Genomic DNA, 27107 nt, shown 5'->3' with positions numbered 1-27107 from the left:
ATGTAAGCTCTGTGGAGTTTTCATGTTCTCCCTGTTGTGCTGCTGTGTTCCAACTTCGATTCTTGTGAAAACTGCAGACTTCCCATTGCTACTGATGAAATTATATCACGTTAGCCCACTATGTAGACAAGAGCATCCTGAGGTGGAACATCATTGTCTCGCATGGTAACATATCAGAACAGAGCCATGAGTTCCTGCACAGAGTGGTTTGTTCAACTGACCATAATACAGACTTCTTTTTAAAATAGAAATTGCCTACACAGTTTAATTACAGTTCATCAAAGTATGAGGTAATGATAACGTTAACATGCAAACTACTTGTAGAGCAGAGAGTATTTAATTGTAACAAAACCACTTTATAGAAAGTAGCCTACAAGCAACTTTCACGGTTAAATACAGCATCATTTCTTGTATAGTTAAAATGCAACTTTATTTTGGTTTATTTGAATGTGCTATGAGTGACAGAAGTGTGTTATATGTTTAAGGTAAAAATCGTATACTAAAAACCGTATGGCTTGCTTATTTACAGTTCAGTGTGTAGACTTACAGTCTATGGTCCAGACGGCAAACAGCGTCCACTGCTGGCAAATTGCAGCTCAATTTAAGTGGTAACTTGGGCCCTGTGGGTTGCCAGATTTGATAAAAAGCTTTACAAATCATGATTAAGGTTGCATTCAATGTGGAATATTAAACTTAACCTTCCATAAATTAATTAGTAATTTTTCAGTCCTTTGAATACAATACAGGACTATATAAAGCAGTGGCTCTCGTCAGAAATGTATGAAGAATCTCCTAAACTCGGAATCTCCTCAGCTTTAGGAGGATGACGTAACCAAACCTGGCACTCTATCATAACTAGACGTCAGTAGTCTGCAGTAGCGTTTGGTGAGTTTGCCACTAGCTTTTGTTCGGTAGACATTAAACTAGCAAACGTTACCGAGTAGCTATAGGTCTATATATACACGGACAGTAAACAATATGAACATACAAATGTGACCAGCGACAAATGGTTCAGCTCGGTGAGTATATTTACCACACAAACCCTCCAGCTTATACTGTAAAATACTACTAGGCTAGCTAGCTAACGCATGTGATAGACTGTTGAGTCTGATAAACCTATTATCACATCTGCTTGTTTACCAAAACAATTCAAGACAGGTAAGTGAAATGTCCGCGACGGTAAGACCTGTTAAAATGGTTTTAAATACTGACATTGACTTTCTGTATAATTGTCCTCAGACAGCGTAAGCTTCATATTTCAGCTGCTTGCTTTGTTTATGATGCTCCTTGTTTCTGTGGAGCTGCATTGCTTTTACAGTCGACTTATTTAAGTCTCTAGCTGTTTAAGTTTGGGATAAAGACTTTCATAAATTACGCGTTTCACTTCAAAACAGCGAAGTAACTTAATGTCTTGACCCCCATGACATTATGTGCGTTACATCAGTATGACAAATACTTTATTAATCCCTATTAATGCCATGGTGAAATGTGTTAGTACGGGTAATATTCATAATATGTATTTATGAAAATCCTGGTGAGCCAACAGAAAACCATTTCTGCACCCTCTAATGTAAACTTTGGTTATTTAACGTGTTTGATTTGCTTAAGGAGTGAACCATGTGGACTAACTAAAACAAAAAAAAAGTCTGTTCATAATTTAACTATTGGCAGTGTTGATGTTGTGTTCACTGCATCCCAAGGATCCTTTATAATGTTACACAGTGCAGACAAATGTGTGAAGTTTTTTATTGATAAACAGCTTTACTTCTGTAGTATTTTTTCATCTCAACTCTTGTCCTCTTAGTATGGATGATAAGATTTCACTAAATTTGTGCTAAAAAAAAAAAAGGAAATCTAAGGTCTCCTCTGCTCATATAAAGAGCCACAGGCTCCTCATCACTGCCTGGAGATTACCATCACTTACAGTCGCTCTCCCTTCTTTCCTTTGATTTTTGTTGGGGTACTTTTCCGGGGTACTAAACTTTATTTGCCTTGAGGATTGATGCTGTTATTGCGGTGTGGTGTTATGTTGACACAGGTAGTCCCTGCTTTTTTTTTTTTTTTTTTTACAGCCCTGCCCTAACCAGTGGGGCTATTTTTACAACCCTTCCACCAAACCAGTAGTCGTTATTGTAGTCTTATTCAGGCAGTGATTCTGCCTCAAGCCACAGCGAGTCATTGTGCACCCTCCTTTCTGACCAGACCAACTAGGGGCTTGTAATTATCACCATCTATCATTATTCCTCTTGTTTAGGCCCATACCTGCAGATTTTATCTACTTTACCATTTAGCAAGGGTAATCTTAAACACGTACAGTGAAGAGTATGCATTTGGAATTCTTCATAACTGTGCTATTTGAATTTATTTGACAATCAAAGACATGTTTATTTTGGTAGTTTAAGGGGTAGGTGAACTTGTTTTCTTGCTATGAAGGGAGTGTTTGATTTGTAATGACAGCCTGACAATAGTCATACCTGCTTGGATATAATAATCTTAACGTACACAGACATAAACACGTGCACACGGCTTACTGTTTGCACAGTGCACATATTCAATGTGCAGCAATAAGCTAAGCAGTGAGAGAGCATCTACATAGCACACTAATAGTCATTTTGTTGAGGATACTACATTATAAATGACTACAAAATGGTCATGATTTGGGGCTCACATTTAAAACATATGGTTGAGTTCATTATTAAACAAAACAACACAGTTTGAGGATCTGCAGGAACTGAGAGCTCTGTCTTGATGTCTCTTAGGTATAAGTGAGCGGCAAGAGACTGTGAGAGAAGGGAGTTTGTCTGATGTAACCAAGGCTGGACTTGCAGTCAGCATTGAGATGGTTCTCATGAGCTCTGGTGTTGTTGAGCTTTATGTGTGTCTGTGTGTTTTTGTTGCAGTGTGTGTGTGTGTGTGTGTGTGTGTGCATGCACCTTTGTTTCCTGTAGGTAGTTTATGTGTATTTCATTACTGGGTAGTCCATACCTTTGGCCACAGGGAAATAATCCTGAACCTGCCCAGAATCTCCCTTTTTAGATCCTGCTGAAGAGGATACTAACATGTGTGAGCATGTCTGCTGCAACTGGTGGGTTGTAACTTGTAAAACTCACAGTTTCTGGTCAGTTGAGGTAGCCTAGCTCAGGGTTTCCCCAACCTTTTTTCCTTGGAGCCCCCTACTTGTATCTAAGAAAAGCTGAGACCCCCAAGTCAAGTAAGGGCCTAATCGAGAAAAAATTAACATGTATAATGTATTCCTCCCCTAAGACATTGTTTGTTTGTTTTTGTTTGTTTTTTTGGGTTAAAACAGAAAAAAAAAATTTTTTTTAAACTTTAAATTTAAAGCTTGTTTAGTTCGGAATGTAGCAAAAAAAAATTCAATCAAATCGAGCACAATATTATAAATTAATCTTCAACACTTTATCTTTCAATATGTTGTTGTTTTGTCGTGTCCCTTTTCAATGCTACAAATAATAACATTTGTTGTGCCAAATCAATTTAATGCTGTCATTTAGTACACCTAACAACTGATTCAGAGAAGAATCAGGAGCCACTTGGAGTAAGTGCCTCGCCTCAGGGCACATCAGACATGTACCTGCAGGAGCTTGGGATCGAACCCCTAGTTGTTGAGAGACAACGGACCGCTCCACTGAATCACAGCTGCCCTATTCTATCATATGCAGTGAAATTACAATTTTTTAGTGATTTTGATAACCCTATCCTAAACGGTGAGTGACTTTGGCCTCTTGTGTGTTTTTAACCAACTCCATGCCCACCAAGTCTGTAAACAGCTATTCATATACTTTTTTACTGAACAGAATTAGTTATTTTTTCACTACTAATTTACTGTAAGGTTTATCAAGACATGCCACAATGATTGTTAATTCATTGTTTAGATGAAACATTCATGTCAGTTATTCAATTATTTTAAATAAGGCTCTTCAAAGCCAATGTTTGGATCTTTTAATACATGACAACAAATTTTTAAAAAAGGAAACTGTTGCAGGCTGCTAGTACAAGCCGTCATATGCTGCTTAGACTCTTTTCTTACTTGCTATAGGTTTTTGGCCACAGCCACTTCCCCAGCCTTCTCTCTTAGTATAAGTTTATCCTACATGTTTGTTTGCATGTGACCAGCTGTGTGCACACATGAGATATGTGCAGTGTTTCAGGTAGTAGGAGGAGGACACATTGGATACTGTTATATTTATTAATACCACTACAGCTTGTCTGAAAGCATAATGTGCAATCAACAACAATCTGAATTTTCATATAGCAAAAAATAAAATATATTGTGGAGTAAAGACTTTCTCATGAGAGTGAATAAAAACTCCCTTTGGATTTGTCGTCCGAAGCTATTTGTTCTCATAGACAGGGCAGCGCTTCTTCGGCTTGTTTTGCTCAGCGGGGAGGGAGGAGTTTGGAAGAGAGCATTTGTTTTGATCTGAAAATCTGCTCTAAAAGTCACATAGTAAGCCTTTAAGGACATTATACTGCAGCACAAACACATGAGTGGAATTCTGCATTCTGGCTACTGAGGCCAGCAGTAAAGAGTATAAAGCATTTAAACTCTGCTCACTGTGAATGACTTTATCTTTCTGTCCACCTGTTCACGATAAAGGTTCAGACTATCACCTGCTGCGTTCACGTATCAATTGACCCGAACTGTAGGTGAACAATTTTTAAGCAGGAAAAGTCTTGGAAAAACTCTGGGTGACCAGATTCGGCAGAATGCTTTCACACATACAACCCCTCCTGGACAATGTCAGGACATTTTCAAGAGTGCATTGTGTGTGTGAAAGGGGCTATAGTCGACCGCCGGCTGTGCTGGTGTGTCAGATTCAGACACGGAGAGAGTGAACAGAGAAAAGTTAAATTACAGTTTCATACTTAGTAACCAATGAAAAATCAACGCTTTATGACCGTTTTCTGAGAGAAACTATGTGCACATAGAAACAACAGAAAAAGCGGAAAAAAAACTAATAACACAAAACAGTAAAACATTAGAAAAGACAATAATAAAAAAACAATAATACAGACAATAGATTTAAATGAGATTTGGTGAAATTCCAGTAGTAACCTGAGCTATGAATCTTTTGGATATGGTGTGTGTGGCAGTGTAATGCATCAAAGTGAGGAATCAAGTGGGAAGTAAAGAGAAAACAATCTAAAAAACTAGGGATGTAACGATTCATTTGATACGATACTGGGTTCACGATACGATTCTCTCACGATTTATTTTACAAAATGAGACTGTAGACAAATTATGACTGAAAAAGATTCCTTTAGGGGCTTCAAACCCACTTGTCAGTGTGGTTTGGCCGTTTTTATTTCTCTCAACAAGGGGAGGTGATGGGAGCTTATCGTTGTGGTGTGGGTTAAATGCTGCATCATGTTTGTTGTGCTATTTGTGTAGTTCCCTATCTTCTTGCAATATTTGCACACAGCTTTTGTCTTGTCTGTTATCTTTTCACCTCTTTCATTTTCTGTCTTGGGGAAGCCAAAATGCTTCCACACCTCCGATTTAAAAAGCGGTGGTACGTCCTCAATTTCAATATCTTGCTCTGCAGCTGCCAACCGCCTCTGCTCTACAGCGGCTGGCGCTCACGATATTATTGTGAATCATTTTTCAAAGTACCGATGTGAATCTTGACACCTTTGAATCGATTTTACGATTAATCTTTACATCCCTAAAAATAACTCTTGTAAAAACAACATTAAAACAAAACTGTACTATGGACTGTATTATGATTTGTGCGGCTGATATCTATGGCACCTTCAAGCAGGATTTGAACTCAGTTGTCTTTATACTAAATCTTTATACTAAAGGGCTTTTGTTTTATATTTTTACAGTAAATATATTTTTACACCACAATATCACATTTTTCCATTCAGTTCACATGCATTCTGAGCACTGGGGAGTTGTTTGGGTTGTGCGATATATTGAGTTAGTAAAATACATCGATACATTTTCAAGCGAAATATAGGATAAGACAATATTTTTTGTAAAACAGAACTTAGTGTTGTTTAATAGTTATCATATTTTCTAATGATTTAATGGATGTTTGTAGCTTCAATAGAACAGAGTTGTTATTAATATGCCGTTTTGGTTAGAAAAAGATGGATTAGATGCAGATACAATTAATCTTATTGCACTAATAAGCCAAGGATGTCGTTGTTTCAGGGTTACATATTTAACGTAAACTTACTCTAACATGATTGTATTGATTTTCTTTCTGTCGATGTAATGGCAAGTTTGAAAATGTTTGTTTTTCTCTCTTCCTTCCAGATAAAAAGATAGAAAGAACTACAGTCAGACTATAAACTGACACCAGCATCTTCCTCCATCACTGCTGCTACCCCCTCCAGTTGAACCACTGGTCCTATTACTGCTTTCTTCCTCCTGTTTTCAACATGGCATCTATGTTCCCACTCTGGAAGTGCCACTAACCCCAACTCTGGACTATCACCATGGAGAGGAAACGCAGAAAGAAATTAATCTAGCTGCTTTGGCCGTTTGCAATATGGACTTGTTTGTGGAGCTCTGGACCTGAGATGCTCAGTCTCAACCACTGACCCTGAACTAGGTTTTTGCTTCTTGTTCTATATCTGAAACGGCACACTTGCTGCTGTTTTTTTTTGATAGGGACCTGGGCAAACTGATTGTTTGTGTTATTTCACAACTCAAAATGCTGCTGCTTCCTGTGTGGGCCTCCATGCTATTGGGGCTGCTGGTGGGCTTCCTGCCTTTGGTGGGGATGGAGCCAACGGGGGAAGCCAAATCTAGCTCTGATCCTTCTCCCAACCTAAAGCCTCCCCCCATGTCATCTTGTTCCAACTGCTCCTCCCAGTTGACCCTCAAACTGGAGTTTTCCACCAAGGTGGTAGAGCATGGTAAGAAAAAATTGTTCAGATACTTCTTCTTTGTGTTTTAATCAAGATGTTGCAATCCTGTGTTTCATAAGGCCATTTTCTTATTTATGGGTTATAGTTGCATTTCATTGATATTCATGTGAAGTCACAGTTGAAGATTGTGTCGCTGTTTTACTGTCATATTCTTTGCATCCCATAATAGTACGCACAGCTCTCATTGACTTGAGCCTTGATATGTCACCACCATACATACTGAATAAATGTCAATAATGGATGGAATAATAAACTAGCACATAGTGACCATATCTAATATAAAACATTCATGTTGTGATCAGAGTATTATTAGGAGCTGAACTAAGTGCTTTTGCACTTGAAAACATAACACTGCAAAATTGAACTCATCTTAACAAAGTGCTTTCTTGAGTGCAAGGCATATTGCAACACAGATGATATCAAGTTTAAACCTTTAGTAAATGGGGCCCTCAGTGCAGTACATGTAGCAAAGAAAGTATTGGACTGAGCAGACAGTGGTGTGGAGGCAAGTATTGCCTTGATGATAAGTTCATGATTAGCTTATTATTCTAAGATTGAACAATTACCCCATATTTTTGCTTTTTACTAGAAGTATTAGATGAGAGAAATAGTCAGCCTAAGCGTGCCATGAAAGCAGTGTTGGTTTAAGTCTGGTAAGTGTTGAACTGGGTGACTTTGAATTCTTGCTAAATTGATGAGATTAATTTATGTAAAGAAAATAAAATATTCTTCTATTTGTTACTATCTTGTTACAACCCTGCTGTTCCCATGCTTAAACTCCATATCCTTTATTTGCTCTCCTTTTCTCTCGCTCTCTGTCTCACTTTATTAACATCAAACGACAGTGCTTAAACAAACACCGATTACCAGTAACCATACTAACAAACGGAACTATATTAGTTGAAAAGAGCTAATTTTTCCTATTGTGATAATAACTGATAGGGAAGACTCGTGTCTCTACCTCATTACCTAAAAGCAACTGTATTCTCGCAGTAACCTCTTAACCCTCTCCAGTTCAGGCCAAAATTATTGTTAAACTACAATAAAACATTATATTTATATATCTATTATTAGATAAAAGATCGATACTTCATTAATCCTTTACAGGGTATTATACAATCACAGCAGCTTTAATCTAAAAACATTTAGGCGCATATAAACTGCTCATAAAAATACTAAAAGACATCCTTAAAAACAGACCAAAGATCAGACCCTACACATATCTAAGAAATGTTATAAAACATCCTGTATGCAAAAGTGGCTTGTAATGTCCAAAAATACTAAATCAAATATAGACACACACCCACCTACATATAAATTATAATCCATAACTTTGTGAAAAATATGTTCTACAAAGAATAATCTGAAGAAGAAAATCACTTTTAGGGAACATCAACATTTATAAAAGTATATTTACACTACCACATTTTAGCTAAATCCTAACAGTGAAGATCTCGTGGTAGGGATGTTGCTGAACTTGTTTAAGTGCTCTCCTTATATTATTGAATGACTTAATACTGACACATGAATGAGAAGCGGGCTTGTTATTCCCGTTTGGGGAGCAAGTCAACCAAATGCTTTAATAGTTTTTCTCATCAATCATCCGTCTAAGGGAATTAAAAATAGAAAACATGAAAGTTCATCTTATACACCTGATATGGAATAGCTTGTTAACTTCCCATAGTGTTATACTTTATTGATTCCAGGAGAGACTGTACTTTGAGAAGTTTTTTCGGTAATCTTCACTTGTGCGTTGCTCTTCACCAGTATGGATGTGTGATAACAAAGAGATGGAACCTGTTATAACTGAACTGTGGTTCCAGTAGAAGTTTCCATCCTGATCACATACAGTCTATGAGAACAAATCCTGACCTAACTCTTTGTTAAAAAAGTTCACCTCTCCCTTCTCTGTCTCCTTAGAGTACATTGTAGGATTTACAGGATATTTCTCGGCCAAAGCTCGCAGCCTGTACATCAACAGCGCCTTACGTAATGGCGGTGACGGAGCTCTGGAGTGGCACATCGTTCCCAGAGAAAACCCAGCATCCGACTTCCCCAGTGACTTTGAGCTGGTCCACATCAGTCAACCCTCACCCAACAGCCTGAAGACCTTAGAGGACCACCCTTACATCAAGAGGGTGACGCCTCAACGCCAAGTGTTCCGCGTGCTTAAATATGTCCCCAGTAAGTCTGACGAGGTTATATGGTTACTATGCAGGAAAGAAGGATCACAGAGGCTGAAAAGTTGGCTCAACACCCAAGAAATATAAAGCTATGTGAAGCTACAGAAAGCCATTTGTCTGCTACAGTCTCTTGTTTGTTTAATCAGAGGATTTGTTTCTCTCTACACTGTGTTCGAGGAGTAAGAAGGGAATTGTGTATCTCACTATAAAATGTAATTTAGGCCAATTTAGGGGTGTTGAAGTCAGACAGGGTGTGTTTGGTGTTGGGGGATGGTAGGAAAGACAGAGAACTTCTGTGTTTGCTTACCCTGGGAGGAAACCAGTGGGTTAGTCAGTCAGTGCGGTGGGGCTTGCCTGCCTGCGCGGGGGGGAAGTGGGCTGTGCCTGGCACTGGATGAAAGACTGTAGTGTGACACCAGCCTGCATACACATACAGTATCAAGATGGAAGCCATGTGTAGTGTGATACATTTCATGTTGTCAGTGTTTTTTTTTTTTTTTTACAAAAACAAGTGTGATTCAGTGTCATTTACTTCCAGGTCTCTATCAGACTTTTACATATTGCGTTTTTGAAGTTAATGAGGTGTCTAATTCATGGTTATAGTTGCCAAGAAACACAGATTCGCCATATTGTAGGGTTCTTATTTATGAGGAGCTTAAACATGTGTGCTCTTGGAAGCTAATGGAAGTACTGGAGAGCAAGCCTTGCCATATTCAACTCACTAAGCGACCGGATGCTTTGTTCATTAACTGAAGTGTGTGAATTTATTCTGAATGCATGAGAGAGCACGAGGACATGTTAGAAACGATTTACAGTGCGTGCTCTGAATTCATTTCAAGATAACCGAAACAGTCAGTGGTTTGAAAGTGTCGATCTGTAATCTGCCTCCTGGGAGTGGAGTTTGCTCTAGATTAGCGTTGAACCTGGTTATAGAATGGATCACCTTTGGAAGTGAACTGCACATTAGCTGGATTTGTGTTGCATGGGTGTTTTTGTGAGTCCATGAAGTGCTCACTTAAGGGGTAATTAATTTGTAGGAGATATAGAAGACCTCATCTCTGCATTTCACTCCAAATTTAAATGTATGAAAACCTGCAGGGCTCTGCCGCTGTTTGCTAATGACCTTGTGAAAAATGTGTTCTTTCTAAGCGGTTCACATTGTGATACCACTGGTTTGAATGAGGCTGTTGGATCACAGCTTAGTTGAATGGTGAAGATGGAAGCAGGGAGAGAGATGGAAAGAGGGCAGAGAAAGTAAGAGAGAGAAATGACTCAGAACGTGATGAGCATGATTAGGTTAACTGACAGACTGTGACAGCCATAACAACAATGCAATCATTTACTGCGGCCCTTCATGAAAAGTGATGTAAGCAAGTTTCTCAGTGAAACTTTATTTGTGTGTCCCAGTAGAATTGCAAACAATAAATAGTGCTAACAGTTTAGTATTTCAACCCATAGTCACCTGAATGCAGTATGTAGAAGACGTTAATTTATACATTTGCACATCTTTTGTCTCCATAGCACCTGAGCCTGCTGCACCCTGGAATACCACACGGGGGAAACAAAAATGGCAATCTTGGCAATCATCCCGCCCTTTCAGACGAACCAGCCTGTCACTGGGCTCGGGGTTCTGGCACGCAACTGGTCGCCACTCCAGCCGGCGTCTGCTACGAGCAATCCCCCGACATGTTGCCCAGATCCTTCAGGCAGACGTACTCTGGCAGATGGGACACACAGGTTAGACCTTTGACTTCTCTGATAGAGGGCCAGGGTAGTGGGGACTGAGGCAAACATCTGTCCCAAAAATGTTAACATGATCAAACAAAAATATATGATTGCTTTATCAAACATAAAATACCCTAAGACAGAATAAATGTATTTTCTTCTTGTATGGGCTCCTGGGACACTGTTGCCTTTTGTCTCACACAAATGAATCTCTCTCTTCTCTGTGTACAGGTTCTGGGGTGAAGGTGGCAGTGTTCGATACAGGCCTGAGTGAGAAGCACCCACATTTTAAGAACGTCAAGGAAAGGACAAACTGGACTAATGAGAAGACACTAGATGATGGTGAGGAGGAAGTTATTTTTCATCATTTACAATATCTATAATCAGCAATGATAATCAATATCACCCTGTTAGGTTATGTAGCGTGTGAGAGACTAAGGATTATAAGACGATGATGATGAATCTTTTGTCCTGTCTTTCAGGTCTGGGTCACGGTACATTCGTAGCAGGAGTGATAGCCAGTATGAGAGAGTGTCAGGGCTTTGCCCCAGACTCCGAGCTGCACATCTTCAGGGTGTTTACCAACAACCAGGTATAGGCATACTCTCATTACTCCCATGTGCCTTTTCAAATCTTGTAGCTGTTGCAGAGATTTCAATCTATTTATCTGACCTCAGCAAGAAGGCTATTAATGATAGTTTGAAATGTCTTTCAATCTAACTATCCTTTTTGTTAAAATTGTAAGGCTGTGTTACTTGCACCTATGCACAGAGATTCTGATACAGCACTGTAACACCACTATGCCGTTACACTGCTTCGCTGTTGCACCACTATGCTGTTATGCCGCTTGGCCGTAACACCAGTTTTTAGAACCTGAGGAAGCCGCAATGTAAAACGTTGTCCGCTCCAATGTTTTATATGCATTCAACTTTAAGTCGACGAGAACATTCCTGGTGTGTGCTGGATTACTCCGAGCTCAGGTTTCTTTCTTTTAATGTCAGAGCTTTTGTTTTATTTAATTTTTTTGTTAAATGCTCATGTCCAGTTAAATTAACAGTAGTTATCGGTTCTTATATGACCACAAAATATCCAGAAACTCTTTAACTGATTGTAAAGTAACCCCACCATACTATTTACCTCAAGTCGCACCTCAATAATACTACTATTTGTTCTGAATGCATTTAACTAATTAACATATTTGTCTCTCCTCACATCCCAGGTATCGTACACCTCGTGGTTCCTAGATGCCTTCAACTATGCCATCCTGAAGAAGATTGATGTTCTAAATCTCAGCATCGGGGGGCCTGACTTCATGGACCATCCTTTTGTTGATAAGGTAAAAGCCCCACAATTCCAAGAACAGAATACACTATAAAAAATAGAGAGACACAGTTTACATTTCCCTCTTTCTGAACAACTCAAAGAATTTTCTTTTTTTCTTTTCAGGTTTGGGAGCTCACTGCCAACAAGGTGATCATGGTGTCTGCTATTGGCAATGACGGACCTCTGTATGGGTAAGCTAACCACTCTAACTTTGAAACACAGGATTTTTAAACTGTTAAAAATGGTAATTGAACATATCCTTAAATACTGTGACCTTAAATTACCTCACAACTAATTTAGTGTTCAGTTGTTTTTGTCATTTTCCTGATTTTTAACACTTCATGTCGGCTTAAGACTGTTGCATTGGTCATACATTTTTTCAAGCAGTTGCAAGCTGTGGGGATAGATATATTTTGGTGTCTATATTTAATTTTCGGTTTTGCTAGATAAACACTCATAAAACCTTGACATTCTTCTGACTTTTTTATTAACTTCTGAGGGCTTAAGAAATAAATAAATAAACATGTGAGCCGACATTTTGGATCAGTGTATTTAATGTGCATGTACATTGAAAATAAAATAACTTCAATAGTTTATGAAGAACTTATGTCACTGTAACCACAAGTCTTTTTTAAATACGCACTGATATAACTTCCTCTTCCCCACTGACCATTTAAATTACCCAAATGATGCCTTGCCCCCAGTCCTGCTAAATTCTAATTCATTAGCAACATTTAAAGAACAGAACAGGAAAGATTGACTTGTTTCTTTGTGCTTAAACTGAACTGAGTGTGGTCCTTTAAGTCTTACAAGAAAAGTAAAGTAAGCTCCTCTTTCTCAGCACTCTGAACAACCCAGCAGACCAGATGGATGTGATCGGGGTCGGAGGGATTGACTTTGAGGACAACATTGCAAGGTTTTCCTCTAGAGGCATGACCACCTGGGTGAGTTACTCCAGAAATGCACAGATTCAGACCCAGACACACAAACACTGTACCCTTAATACGTTTTAGAGCAGACATCTACCCCAGAGACCTACCCTCTGCCACAGGAGCTAGTCAACCATAATGCAAGCCCCTGATCCCTCATCCACAGCCAATCAACCTTTTTCACAGACATACACACACAGACTAACACACACACCACCACCACTTTCTTTTATCAGTCATAGCCCAAAGCAGAAATCTGATAACAGCTCCATTCTCATATCCAGTCAGTCTCTCTGCCTCCTTAGACACTGTCAGCCAGCCATGAAGAGGCCAAAGGAACAGGGATTCCTCCGTCACACACTCTGGCCTCAAACATTAAAAAATACTATTTTTCTGGCTTCAAACTAACTATTAAGTAGCGTTAGACTTCATGGTTTTGGCAATATATGAACTGAAACATACATTTATTTTTGTGAATCAAAGCTATTTTAAATGTAGGATAACTTAATTTAATTTCAAAACTATGGCACAGTACCCTTTCAAGGGACAAACTATGGTAAATGTAAGTTGTAGGCCACTTTTTGTGCTGTGTCAGACAGTTTGTCCGTCTCTGTCTTAATCTCACCTATCATGTTTCTCTCAATGTACAGGAGCTTCCAGGGGGCTATGGCAGGGTGAAGCCGGACATTGTCACCTATGGTTCTGGCGTCCGGGGATCAGGGATGAAGGAGGGATGTCGCTCTCTCTCTGGCACCAGTGTGGCCTCTCCTGTGGTGGCTGGAGCTGTGACTCTCCTGGCCAGGTCGGTCTTATGATTCAGAAATATGTCTCCATAGGTTTAAGGGATTTTTAACACTTGTTAGAAATGTAGTTATCCTTATTTTGTGAAAGTAGGTTGTTTGACTATGTGTCTATAGCTGTCAACCAATTGATTAATCTTTTAGCTGTGTACCAAGTTTAAGCCTTTGTCAGTGATTTAATTTGTGGCCGAAAAAAATCACAGAGTAATGCTGCTTGAAAGTACTCAAAATACAGCTTGGGTCCAGATAAGAATTTTAGCCCTGTTTTACAACAGATATCTGTCCGTTTTAAGCCTGAAACATATGTCACACATTATTATGCCCACCATAAGGCGGCCCTATGGGGCTAACAAATCATATCATACACCTTACCATAGTCAAAACTATAGGGTTTATTATCAATAGACAAAAAACTAAATCATATCAAAGATCAACTCAGAAACTAATTTAACTAAACACAACAACACACACTCCCTGACTGAGAGGCACTGCAGTAGCAACTCCAAAACCCTTTCTCCTCCTGAACGCAGCACTGGCTGTCAAGCACTGAGGCCAGGTGAGCCTTGTTGTGCAATCAGTAGCTTCACCTGGGCTGGAGACAACAGAATGGGAAGAGGGACAAACAGAACAGGGAACAACATACAGCCGTAACACACATGAACATCAGGTACGCTCTCATTGTTCAGTCAGGTGTGAACAGAAGCACACTAAGCAGGTGCTGGTTATCCAACCCAAAACAGCCATGCTCCATGTAGGGCTGGTGATGCTGCAGGTTACAAGACTTCCCAAATAATGGCTTGTCTCCTGTACATTTAGGAAGCAGATGAATTATAAAATGTACTAATTTTAATAACTGCAACCATAGAGTCTTCAAAAAGACAGAAGTCTTAGTTGTATCATTTTAGAAAGGAGTTGCTGTGTATGGACATAGCCTGCTATTTGTACTTCAGAGAGCAGTGGTCTAATAAACAAGAAAAAAAACATGTCTAGTTTAACTTGGAGAAGTGTGTGTCAAATAGAGTGAAAATACTGCAGTGAGGAGCTACAGATGGACTCAGATCTCTTTGAGGCTCTTCTGTGTTGGATGAAGTGACATCACTCCACGTAAACGTGTCATTGTGAGGCTGCTGTCACAGCTGGCCTGCAGATGAAGTTCACATCAGAGGATTCCTGTGGATTATTCAAGCCTTGCTGGGATGTAATTGTTTCTTGTGCTGTTATCCTACGTGAATAGGGAGGGAAATGTGTCCCAGAGGAAGGAGGTGCTTCACAGATTAATGTCGGGTATTATTCCCAGTCTGTCAATATCCCGTCTTGTATGATGAAAGCCCTCATGCTGAAACTAAGGCCTTTTTGTGACCTTATGTTTCAGAGGTTAAACATCATACCTCCCTTGTTGACATCAGGCACCTCTCCCTTTTTTCGCTGGAGTATGACACACACACACACACACACACACACACACACACACACACACACACACACACACACACACACACACACACACACACACACACACACACACACACCAGCCTATCCCTCTTCTGTCTTCCAACACTGTTCTGAATAAAAAGCTGTGGAATCTGACACCAGCAGACTGACAGAAACAAACTAACCCAGCCTGTCCTCCTCTGTCCTCCAGCACTGTCCTGAACAGGGAGTTGGTGAACCCGGCCTCAATGAAGCAGGCTCTGATTGCCTCAGCCCGCAGGCTGCCAGGGGTCAACATGTTTGAGCAGGGCCATGGGAAGCTGGACCTGATCAGAGCCTACCAGATCCTTAACAGTTACAGACCCCAGGCCAGGTAGACTCTACTTTCAGGATTGAGCTCATGAGTGATTACAGGGAACACAGAAGACTGTTCAGGGTCCATACATACACGTGTTGCACAAACTCTGCACAAACTCTCTGGGGTATGAAAAGGAACTGCTCAAACTGGCAGAATCAAGGTAATCCTTTAAAGGATTACTTCCAAGAAAATCTAATCGAGTTTCTAACAATCTCTAAATGCAGACTTACTATTTGGCTCTGAAAAGTAAAATAGAGATAAAAGGAGGTCATTCTTTATGACCGGTTTATTGCAATCCCATTTTCTGACTTGATTAAATGACTGAATGGGTTGGTTAGTATTGTGTCATAAATGTATTTGACAACCTCTAAAAGACATTATTGTACAAAAATAATTTCAGGCAGAAAGTATTTTATATAAAATTTGGGTACAGAAACGCATTTGCCATACAATAAGAGAATTACTCACTCGTGTTTCTCCTCTTTGCTTCCTCCCAGTCTCTCTCCGAGCTACATTGATCTCACAGAGTGTCCATACATGTGGCCTTACTGCTCTCAGCCCATCTACTATGGAGGAATGCCCACCATCGTCAATGTGACCATACTCAATGGCATGGGTGTCACTGGCAGGATTGTTGATAAGGTGCACACACAAGATCGAACATGTATAAACAAATAAACATCATATATAAATGAATAAACATGAATCAAGATGAACCTTTTTACCCTTGTGTTTGCTTCCTCTTTTTTTCCTTTGTTTAGTTAAATGCTTATTTACAAAGAACACTCTGAATATTATTTTCTCAAGGTTTGGAGGAGGACAAATGAAGGACACATTTCATCCTGTACTGACCTGCTGTGCGTTGTGATGACCCCAGGTTTTCTAAAGGTTTCTCTCTCCTCTTCAGCCCATCTGGCAGCCCTACCTCCCCCAGAACGGGGACCACATCGATGTGGCTGTCTCTTACTCACCTGTGCTGTGGCCCTGGGCTGGTTACCTGGCTGTGTCCATCTCTGTGGCTAAGAAGGCGGCATCATGGGAAGGGATTGCTCAAGGTCATGTGATGGTCACAGTTGCATCACCTGCAGAGAATGACGTGAGTGACCATAACTATTAATGTTTTACATTGATCGAATGTCTGTTACAAAAGTGTATGCCTTATTTTAAGATCAATTTTTTTAAATGTTTATAGGTTACTAATAGGTAGCTGTTTCAGCTCTTTGTTCAAATGGGCTTTTCACCATTCTTCCATGACATTTTGTGCTACTGTTTCAACTGTTTATGTCTAACTTAATATGTCAGGTCACAAAATCCCTTTTATCTTTTTGTATGTTGAGTAAAACCATTGATCTTGTCATGTATGATCTTGTCTAGCTAAGTACTAGCAGAAGTTGTCTGTCTTGTTTGTTCTGATCCTCGTTGATGTATATCCTCATTGTTCAATCATTTGTACTTAGTAGATCAGGTTTGAAACCTTTACTGTTGAAGAGTTGACAGCCCAGAGTTCACAAAGTGCTTAACTGATAATTGCCAGATCCTGAAGAGAGTTTTATTGACTTTGGAAAACATCTTAATGAATTGTATCTCATTCACTTACATACCAAACATAGATATCCGCCACAAATCCCAAAACGTACCTACCAACCAACGGTGTTAATACACAGCACAAGAAAACAGCTAACAAAAAATGTACAACAAGGGTGTGATCTTGTTTTTCAACACAGTTATAACAATAGGTCTACAGGGCGTTACATAGTTAATCAAGTTTTCCCAAGATGAAGTGAACTGTAATAGTTTGTTACGGTTCTTGATTGACAAGTGCAGTTACCCTTTCCATTTTGTAGATTTGTTCATTTTAATTTCCGAGTTGGGTTTTCCTGCGATAGCGATAGTGAGAATCTTTTACTAGCCACCAGCAGTGCATTCATTAAGTATTTGAGGTATAAATCCAAGGTGCATGGTCTTTCAGTAAAAGGCACTTTCACATTTAAAAATGCTTTGTAGGTGAGAATAAGATGTTATAAATGCAATCTTTCCATGTACCTTCTTGGAATCAAGTACCACCTGATCCATTTGATCAATTAGATGAATCCCTTTTTATTTATCACCCATTCTTTAACTTCACCCCCTACAGTCTGAGGTTGGTGGTGAGATGACCTCCACAGTCAAACTGCCTATCAAGGTGAAGATTGTACCGACTCCACCTCGCAGTAAAAGGGTGCTATGGGACCAGTACCACAACCTACGCTACCCACCTGGCTACTTTCCCCGAGACAACCTGCGGATGAAGAATGACCCACTGGACTGGTGTGTGACTGTTGATGTTTACCTGTTCATGTAGCCTTTTTCTATTTTTACCTTTTATCATCTGAAATGTGATCTCATGTTTCCAGGAATGGAGACCACATCCACACTAACTTCAGGGACATGTACCAGCACCTGAGGAGTATGGGATACTTTGTTGAGGTGCTCGGAGCACCCATCACCTGCTTCGATGCCAGCCAGTATGGTAGGAACACACAATGACAGAATAAGAAGACTATAACTTGAGCAGCTCACCTAAGTGTGAAGTTCAGAGAGCTGTTTGCTTATGATTGAGCAAAGAAAATGTTGTCTCTGCAGGCACTCTGCTGATGGTGGACAGTGAAGAGGAGTATTTCCCTGAAGAGATCACCAAATTGAGGAGAGACATCGACAACGGCCTGTCACTCATTGTCTTCAGTGACTGGTACAACACCTCAGTCATGAGAAAAGTCAAGTTCTATGATGAAAACACCAGGTATTCAACTTTCTTAGTCTATTAAATACTGTTGATTATTGATATCCAAACAAAACCTAATGGGTAGACCATTAAAACTGAACTTCTTGACTCTTAATGAGATACAAGGTCCTAACTCTCCAAATTTAACAAAGGTCAAACAGTAAAACTGAGTTTTTTTTCTTCTCTTGATGCCGTGTAATTATCACTATTTGTCAATACCTCAACAACATTCTGAAGTGACTGGGTTTTTCCTCCATGTTGTTCGCTCTCTGTAATGAATTCCTGATCTAACCAAAGCCACACACTCCTATGAGCTGAGTTAGACGTTCAATTGTATCTGTAAATAACTTGACTCTCTGGGTCATTCTCCTGCCCTGAGCCCCATCTTCTTTTTAACCTGTGAGAAGAGCACAGACAAAACATAAAATGCATGTCATATTAAAAAAAAGAAAAGAAAGCAGTGATGCTTTTAAAATCAATCACTCACTGTGATGATTTCTCTGCTAAGTTGATAAAAGATTTCAGGGCTGTAGAATTAGTTCAGTAAATAACAAATGTTGATATACATTAAGGAAAAGTTGACACTGACTCATTTAGTGACAATGCTTTTGTTTTTAGAAACATCTATTGGTCGATATTGAGTATTTTATTGTTGTATGGGGATTCTTCAACAGGTAAATATACATTTAGACTTGGTAAATGGACTTGAGCTTGTAAAGCACCTTTCTAGTTTTCTTACTACTCAAAGTGCTTTTACACCTACACAATCACACACTGATGACTACTTTGTAAAGTGGCAATCAGTATTAACTAATCCATTCATACATATTCACACATAATGGCACTACCTGCCTTATAATTTCGAAGTGCAAAGGATTGTAATGGGTTTGCACAAAAAAACAGAAAATAAGAACATTTTTTTAACTTTGATAGTCATGTTTTCAAAGAATTAGTCGTATAAACCTCAACTGTATTATAGGTAAGGATGTAACTGTACAGTGTAGTTGTAGCAAAGTTTTCAGGACTCTTGGTTCAGCACTATTTTGGGTCAAAACGTGACCCAATGGAATGGAAATTCTAAAAGAAATGATGGCAGTGCACCAGGCATACTCTGCAGTATAAAATACATGATTGACCAGTATACAAAAACCATTGAACTGCAGTTTTGGAAAAATCTAAAGGTCAGAAGAGAAGAGCTACAATACTGTTAATCTTATCTAAACGATCCAAGATGTCACTGTTTTCATAGTTTGTTTCCCCGCTTTACAGAAAATGTTCAGAAGCATAACTCGGAAAAGAAGGTACCTACAGAACGATACATTGTGTGAATTATTACAGCCCTTTACAGTTCACTAGTTCTCCTATCTGGAAGCTCTCAGACCCTATTTATTTAAATAAAATGTATGCTCTTTCTCCATTATGAGACAGTTCAAAGATTACACAGCAATTACCTAAAGCCTCCTGCTTTGACCAGGAGCTTAATCATGTTATAATGATAGCAAGATAAGCTGTTCTGTGCAGTTAATAGCCTGTTGTATTTCAGTTTCTGCCCTGTGGTGTTGACTCAATTAATGCCTCCTTGCTATTTAATCGATTTAATTTAACACAGTTTAACACATTCACAATTCCTCATGCATAAACAAAATTACTCATCACTCAGATCTGCTGTATTTATAAGCTTCCCAAACTGTTGCACCAAATCCACGAGATTAAGAGTCTTAAATATGGTTAGCTGTAGTCTTCATGGCTTCTTCATGAATGGTTGAGTATTGAAGTTAGATTTAATTGCAGATGATGAAAAAAGATTTGTTCATTTACTTGTTGTTACTTGTTGTGGAAATATCAACAATAATACCAAGCCATTGTAAGGCTATTGTCAAGTTTTTTTTCTATGTTTACTATGAGTTCTAGATTACAAATATTATACAAGCTTTGTTGCATTTTCTGTTGATTTTTTTGCGAGAATGACTTTAATCTCATCAAACTTTCATCATATTTTTTCTGCAACAGTCCTTTGAGACCATTGTCAAATTAAAAACAAATCTTATTTCTGGTGTTGCTAAAGTGGATGGTTTTGATTAGTTATTTATGTTTGTTTATATTTTCTGTAGCCTAAATGAATGTAGAGGGTTTTCTCTATGACCTGCAGGCAGTGGTGGATGCCAGACACAGGGGGCGCTAACGTACCAGCTTTGAACGACCTGATCTCGGTGTGGGGAATGGCTTTCAGTGATGGGCTGTACGAGGGAGACTTCAGCCTTGCCGAGCATGACAGTAAGACACATTCCACACCAACACAGTCACACAGGCACTATGGCTTTATTCATTTGTGTTCAGTACTGTTCATTCACTCAGGTGTGGAGAAAATAACAGGAGTGTTCTCTTTTCTGTCTCAGTGTATTATGCCTCAGGCTGCAGCATTGCCCGTTTCCCAGAAGATGGAATAGTGATTGCCAAGAACCTTAAGGACCAAGGTACCAGCACCTCTCTTAAATTATTGACCCAGCTCTGCACAGCACATTGCTGGCCAAGAGGAAACTTTTTAATCTGTGTCTGTAGTTCTCATTTAACACCAAAGTGATTTTAATTTTTTCACAGGTCTGGAGGTGTTAAAGCAGGAGACGGCAGTGGTGGAGGGTGTCCCCATCCTGGGACTGTACCAAACCCCATCAGATGGCGGCGGTCGCATTGTTCTGTACGGTGATTCTAACTGTATAGACGACAGCCACAGACAGAAAGGTAGCCAAGCGCAGGATGGTGTGCGTTAATCTTTCACTTTTCACATCCAACAAAAGGCACAGCTGAGTAATACTGTGTGTTGTTTAATCTTTCAGACTGTTTCTGGATGCTAGATGCTCTCCTTCAGTACACTTCCTACAGTATGACCCCTCCAAGCCTCAGCCACTCCCACAGTAGGGTAGCACCACCCACTGGAACAGAGCACCCACTGCCACAGAGACTGGAGGGTGAGTAAGCACTAAGTAAACTTTAAGAACTTATTGTTGAGATGAATTCATGGGTGGAGAAAGAAACGGTGGAAAGCCCTGTCACCTCACAGCAAATATGTACTGGGTCTGACCTTTTAGAGCCTTTCTGTTTGCATGTTATCCCCGGGCCTGTGTCAGCTTTTCTCTGAGTACCCTGGTTTCCTCCTGAAGTCAAATATCAGGCCAGCTTAGGTTAATGCTTTACAAAGAAACTTGGAGATACAGAGAGAGACATACTCTCTGGTACATCCCTGTACATGAAAATAAATAAATAGATGAAACACACAGACAGTCAAGCCTACTCTACATATACACATGCAGCTCGAGTTTGCGCCAGTTTTTAATGCATTTCTTAGCCTTGTGATTTGTTGGCTAATTTGTTAATGTATTACCTCGCCTCTCACTTATTGTCATCTGGGATTGGCTCCAGCCACTGGACCCTGTACAGTTAAGCAGCACCGCTAATGGATGGATATGTGCCCTCCAATTTTTCAGGCAATCATCTTTACCGCTACTCTAAGGTTCTTGAGGCTCACCTGGGAGACCCTAAGCCACGCCCACTGCCAGCCTGCCCCCACTTGTCTTGGGCAAAGCCACAGCCACTAAATGAGACCGCACCAAGGTAGGTCAGATAATACGTATTTAAGCATGAAAGGCTGTGAAGCACAATGATCTCTTTAAATTATATTGCAGTTTCAGATACCATAAAAAGTATGTGGACTATGTTGACAGATATCAGTTGTTGTTCAAACAGCTGAATGAGTTTTTATGTGGTGCTTTTTGTTTGTTGCTCTCTGCTAACTCTCTGCGTTTTGTGTTTGTCGGCATGTCTGTGAGAGATTGTTGGGAGTTATTTTGTGCACACTGTTATAGTTCCAATTTGAGTGACTTTCCCTCAGTCACAGCACTCTGAAGAGGAAGAGACATGTCTCCCAGTGGCTGGGCAAAACATTTCACTGACACAGGGATTCTTTAGATCAGTCCTCGGGAACAACTTGGAATGTTGTCATGAAGCAGCTCCAGGTTTATATCGGTCTCTTTGTATATTATTAAAGATACAAATCATATAAGATTTTTTTGGGTTTCGTTTCTGGTTTTGGGGGTTTAGGGAAAGACATGGCAGACTTCAGTGACTGTTGTCACTATTTCTGCTGTGTGATAGGCTGTTTGATTAACACATATCATACAAAAATGGCCAAAGTTTGTCTCAGTTAAAGAGAGAATTCTAATCATGAGCCTCTATGGAGGTTGTTTTATTGCCCATTCCCACTACTGGCAGCTGTTTATAGGCAGAGTGATTCATAAGCAAAAAAAAGCATCAGTCGTTTCTTTCTCTATTTCCATCTCCCTCTCTCTTTGTCTCATGCTCTCAGTAACTTATGGAAGCACCAGAAGCTTCTCTCAGTTGATCTGGACAAAGTGGCTCTACCCAACGTGAGGGCTTACCGTCCCCAGGTCAGACCTCTGTCTCCTGGGGAGAGTGGAGCCTGGGACATCCCCGGAGGTAATGTGTAATTCAAAGTTATTTACCTTAAGCAATAGGAATTTTCATGAAATTGTTTTATCATTGTACATGGCAGTGTTCTGTATTTTTATTAAAACCTTCACTTTCTTCCCTATCGCTAACATAATACATATTTTACAGTTAAAGTGAAAACAAGACTTCAAAGGGACAAACTTGTTCTTGTGCCTTAAAATATATGACGTGGCACTATGTTATACTCACTGACATGACAGCATAAAAAATAATATTGAACAAAAGCAGATCCTACAGTTAGTAAGAATGTTAGATGTTAATGAGAAAGCCCCATGTTACCTTTGCCCCTTTCAGGGATAATGCCAGGCCGCTATAACCAAGAAGTGGGCCAGACCATCCCCGTGTTTGCCTTCCTGGGAGCGATGGTGGTATTGTCCTTTTTCGTGGTGCAGCTGACTAAGACCAAGAGCAAACCCAAGCGCAGGAAACCCCGCATCAAGCGCCCTACATACCTCCAGCAGCAGCAGCAGCAGACGACGACGGGTAAAACCCCCACAGTTTGACATGGACTGCAACCCTGAATTGCTACTGGAAAGCTGGGTTTACCTCCCAAGACTGAGATGTTATTAAAAAAGACAACTTGTGTTGTGAACATCAGAGGGGTAGAACTCCATGGAACTCTGAACTGTTGAAGCAGATGTCTGACTGATCTGAAACTCAAATCTGCTCTCAACATGGACAAATTGTGCCTCCAGGAGGCTGAAACAGTTTTTGTGCCTCTTGTCTTTTCAAGGCTCGTAATTGGGTGTTTTGCTCCGTTTGTGGACTAATGAGCAGTATTAGAAAGTGTTCAACTCATGTAAACACAAAACAAACCTCGCCCCCATGAAAGCCTCTTTTAGACAAACTTGTGTACATCTCCCCCTCTCTTCTTTGACCAAACTATTTCTTTATGAATTAAATTTGTCTGACTTTTATATTTATTGAAGTTCTTTATACCCTATCATGCACAATCTCAGAAGTCCCAAGAGAATTCATGATCCCACAAACATGCATACACTCAGAAATACAATATGTACTGTACGCACTTTAAGAATGGAAATGATATACACATAGACAGCAACACACTTTACACACATTCACTCATTTCTTACACAAGGACCATTGGATAATCATATTCTCTTCTCCTGTTTCACCATCCACTGATTTGTTCATCCCGCCCATATCTGTGTCAAATGACTGTATTTCATTGTTTTACATTTTACATAGTGAATGAACTCTGGCCAGGCATTGGGTTGATATCCTCCTTCATGACCTCATGGTCAACAAAGTAGCATTAAAAGACTTGTTTGAATATATCTCATCAATTAAAAGGCATAATCAAAGTGATGTGCTTGGTTATGATTGTCCCATAGAATCAGGGAATGTTTTTGAATTCATGTCTAACTTTGATTCTCAACTTAGTATATATGGACATCAATATCAAACATGCCTCTGATACAGCCTGAGATATGGGAATTATGTCATATGAGCAGGTATGCCAAACACTGCACAAATACAATACTGGCATCGATCAGCCCTAAAAAAAAACAATTACTTACTAGCAAACAAGCAGTGCTTGCTTTAGTAGTGGAGAATGTATATTTATTCAGCTCTACCAAACACAGCAATTTCGTTTATCTGGAGGGGCTAAATATTTTGACCTACAAATCTGCACAGAAGTTATTTTATGCCAGCATTTCACCCTTGTTGTATCTGCAGCCAGAGATAATTGCTGCTATAATGTTCTTCAGAGCATAACGACCTGTTCCCAAAGACTGAAGGAGGCCGGGCCTGAGTAAGAAACCGGGCTCAACAGAGCCATTTGCTCTTAGACTGTGTTATTAGGTTAGCTTGATCCATATAACATCAAGTCTTTTTGAACTTGCTACTAACTACACTCCTGTTTTCTTGTGTTTCATTGGTTGTTCCAGAAGAATTAAAATGTGATCGTCAGAGCAGGATTCTTTTTAAGGACCTTGTTTTTATTCCATGTGTTTTTTTTTTCGGGGTGGCGTTGGACATTTTTTTTCTTTCAAAAGGAAACAAATAAATGGAAATAGAGGAAAATGTAAAGTCCTGCAAAGAGGGCCTAGGACAGAAACTTACTGTGGACACAGCAAATTCAGTAAATGAAATGAAAATGCAGCCAACATATAGACTGAATTAGTTACTGTATCAGTCCTGCTTCTTACCCCTGCATTGTTGACATCACAAAGATGAGCTGAAACTTACGCAAACATTTGGCTACGGTCATTACGAGCGATTTAAAATCAAAGACTGAATCAATAGGTGGAGGCTTAACGTGTTTCATAAGGTTTTTTTTATTATTATTGTGCATGTTCTTAGGCATTTCATCTGTTTTCTTCTTGGGATACCTTTGAGATGGAATAATTGCATTTCTTTCTGTGGATGATCATAGATTGAATGGACTAATTCCCTTCTACCTCGTGGTTTGAGTATAGGTTATGGGCTAAAATCAGTGATGCAGGTTGATTTCATCAGAGGTGATGTGCGTCGGTGTGCTCGAGGGTCTGAGCTTTGGCTCCTTATCCGAGCCTAATAGGCCAGATCAGCCTGTGAATCTGTCACCCGTCCTCTTGGATGACGGCCCCAGCGGACAACTAATCTCCCTTGGAACCTTGGGAAACGACCCCAGAGCCAGCTAGCTGTGCTAACAAGATTTGGGAAAGCTGATGGTGAGTGGAGGTCACATGCCCTCTTTCCCTTCACGGTTCCCAGATGCCAAGACTTCCTGTCGGGCCAATCAGGTCACCTGCTCACATCCTGGACAGGCAGTTGAAAGAGACACCGTGGCGGCTATGAGCTGAACCCTCAACCCTCCCACCAATTCACCAGTTCTTCCCTCATCATGCATACCACCAACCTGTACCTCTCTCCATTCACTTTATCCTTAATGTCTGAGCGAGCATGAAAGCTTGGCTGGCATCTACACTCCAGCTTCCCCTGCCGTCACACTCGCTCATGTCTTTTTCTTTAAACTTCTTTCACCAGTCCTTCATAGTTTCTATTTGTCTCAGGGAAAACTTGATGCAGTACTGTCCAAGTTTTAGTGAGGCCTCACCAGATGAATACACTTTTTTTAGAGATAAGCTGTAATTGCGGTTCATATGACTTGGAATGAAATAAGACACACCCAAAATCAGAAAGAGCTCAATGTTGAGACACCAACCCCCTTGTCACTTCACTTAGACGTAACCTTTTAACACAGAAAAGCATATCCTGCCCAAGCCCAACAAAACTATGCTTTATCAAAAGCATAGTTACCAATCAACTAACATCTGAATCATTTGAAAGATTCGTTAGGAATCAAATGAGAGGCACCAATTAAGTTTTATGACCATCATTTGAAATACCAACCAGCATAGCCTTGCAGCCCAGTGTTTCAGAAATAAATAACATACTGAAGTTGCAAGGTTTGTATTGCAACTACACCTGCTTGCTTCTTCATAGTGAAGCACGGTGAAGAGGAGTCAGAGGGATTCATCCTCTGAAGACCTTGAATATCAGTATCGAAACTTCAATGGAACCCATCAAACAGTAGATTTTTCAATACCTACTAAACTCGCTTATATCAAATTAAAAGCTGTCCCCCAAAGTTACTCAAAATCAATGAACAGAAAGGTTCACGATGCCAATCTGCACATCACTTACTGATACATTCCTCGTTCCTCCTTTCCTTCAGAAGTCGGCTCGAACCCACGGGTTCAATCTAAAACTGATTGTTTTTTCTTTTGATGTACTCTACTGATCTACTGGCTGTAAAAGTAAGTTACTCAAGTTCTCAAGAAAGAAATTGTTTGTTGATGTCTCCCACATGCTGTGGCTTTATATTGAACAGTTTATCTGAAATATGAGTCATAAACAAAAACAATCCTGCTTTGTGTTGATGTCACAGACAAAGATGATAAAAGCTTTTAAATTAAAGGACTGACTGCGTAAAAAAGGCTGTACAAGCTGCAGTTCCATTAGTTACATCATCCTCAAATAAAAGCTAATTTACCTGACAATGAGCAGTAGAAAACACTGCTAAATAGCGTTTGTGCTTTTCAGACAGACGGCTTATATCTATCTAACATCCTTTCCTCAAAACGTAAGGGCAGGATCTTGTTCCTCATGAATATTGCTTACATTATGAGCCTTTTGTGGATTTGACATTTCATCCAACCA

The 27107-nt window shown here is 39.8% G+C and overlaps 1 protein-coding gene across 1 annotated transcript; it reads left to right on the top strand.

Moving 5' to 3' along the window:
- Window positions 1-862: 862 nt before the first annotated feature.
- Window positions 863-23854, top strand: mbtps1 (membrane-bound transcription factor peptidase, site 1). The gene is made up of 23 exons (XM_029279422.2): window positions 863-1019; window positions 6287-6891; window positions 8824-9087; window positions 10608-10823; window positions 11043-11153; window positions 11294-11403; window positions 12031-12147; window positions 12258-12325; window positions 12976-13078; window positions 13714-13865; window positions 15506-15667; window positions 16150-16294; window positions 16560-16748; window positions 17787-17959; window positions 18046-18161; window positions 18275-18431; window positions 20563-20687; window positions 20810-20887; window positions 21012-21152; window positions 21248-21379; window positions 21896-22022; window positions 22774-22904; window positions 23232-23854. The coding sequence occupies exons 2-23, from the start codon at window positions 6687-6689 to the stop codon at window positions 23438-23440; spliced, it is 3231 nt and encodes a 1076-aa protein (XP_029135255.1). The 5' UTR covers window positions 863-1019; window positions 6287-6686; the 3' UTR covers window positions 23441-23854.
- The last annotated feature ends 3253 nt before the right edge of the window (window positions 23855-27107 follow it).

The sequence above is a fragment of the Labrus bergylta genome, chromosome 7 (genome assembly GCF_963930695.1).
Source record: "Labrus bergylta chromosome 7, fLabBer1.1, whole genome shotgun sequence".
NCBI lineage: Eukaryota > Metazoa > Chordata > Actinopteri > Labriformes > Labridae > Labrus > Labrus bergylta.
The sequence above is the reverse complement of the archived record's forward strand: the minus strand, read 5'-3'. Positions and strand labels throughout refer to the sequence as shown.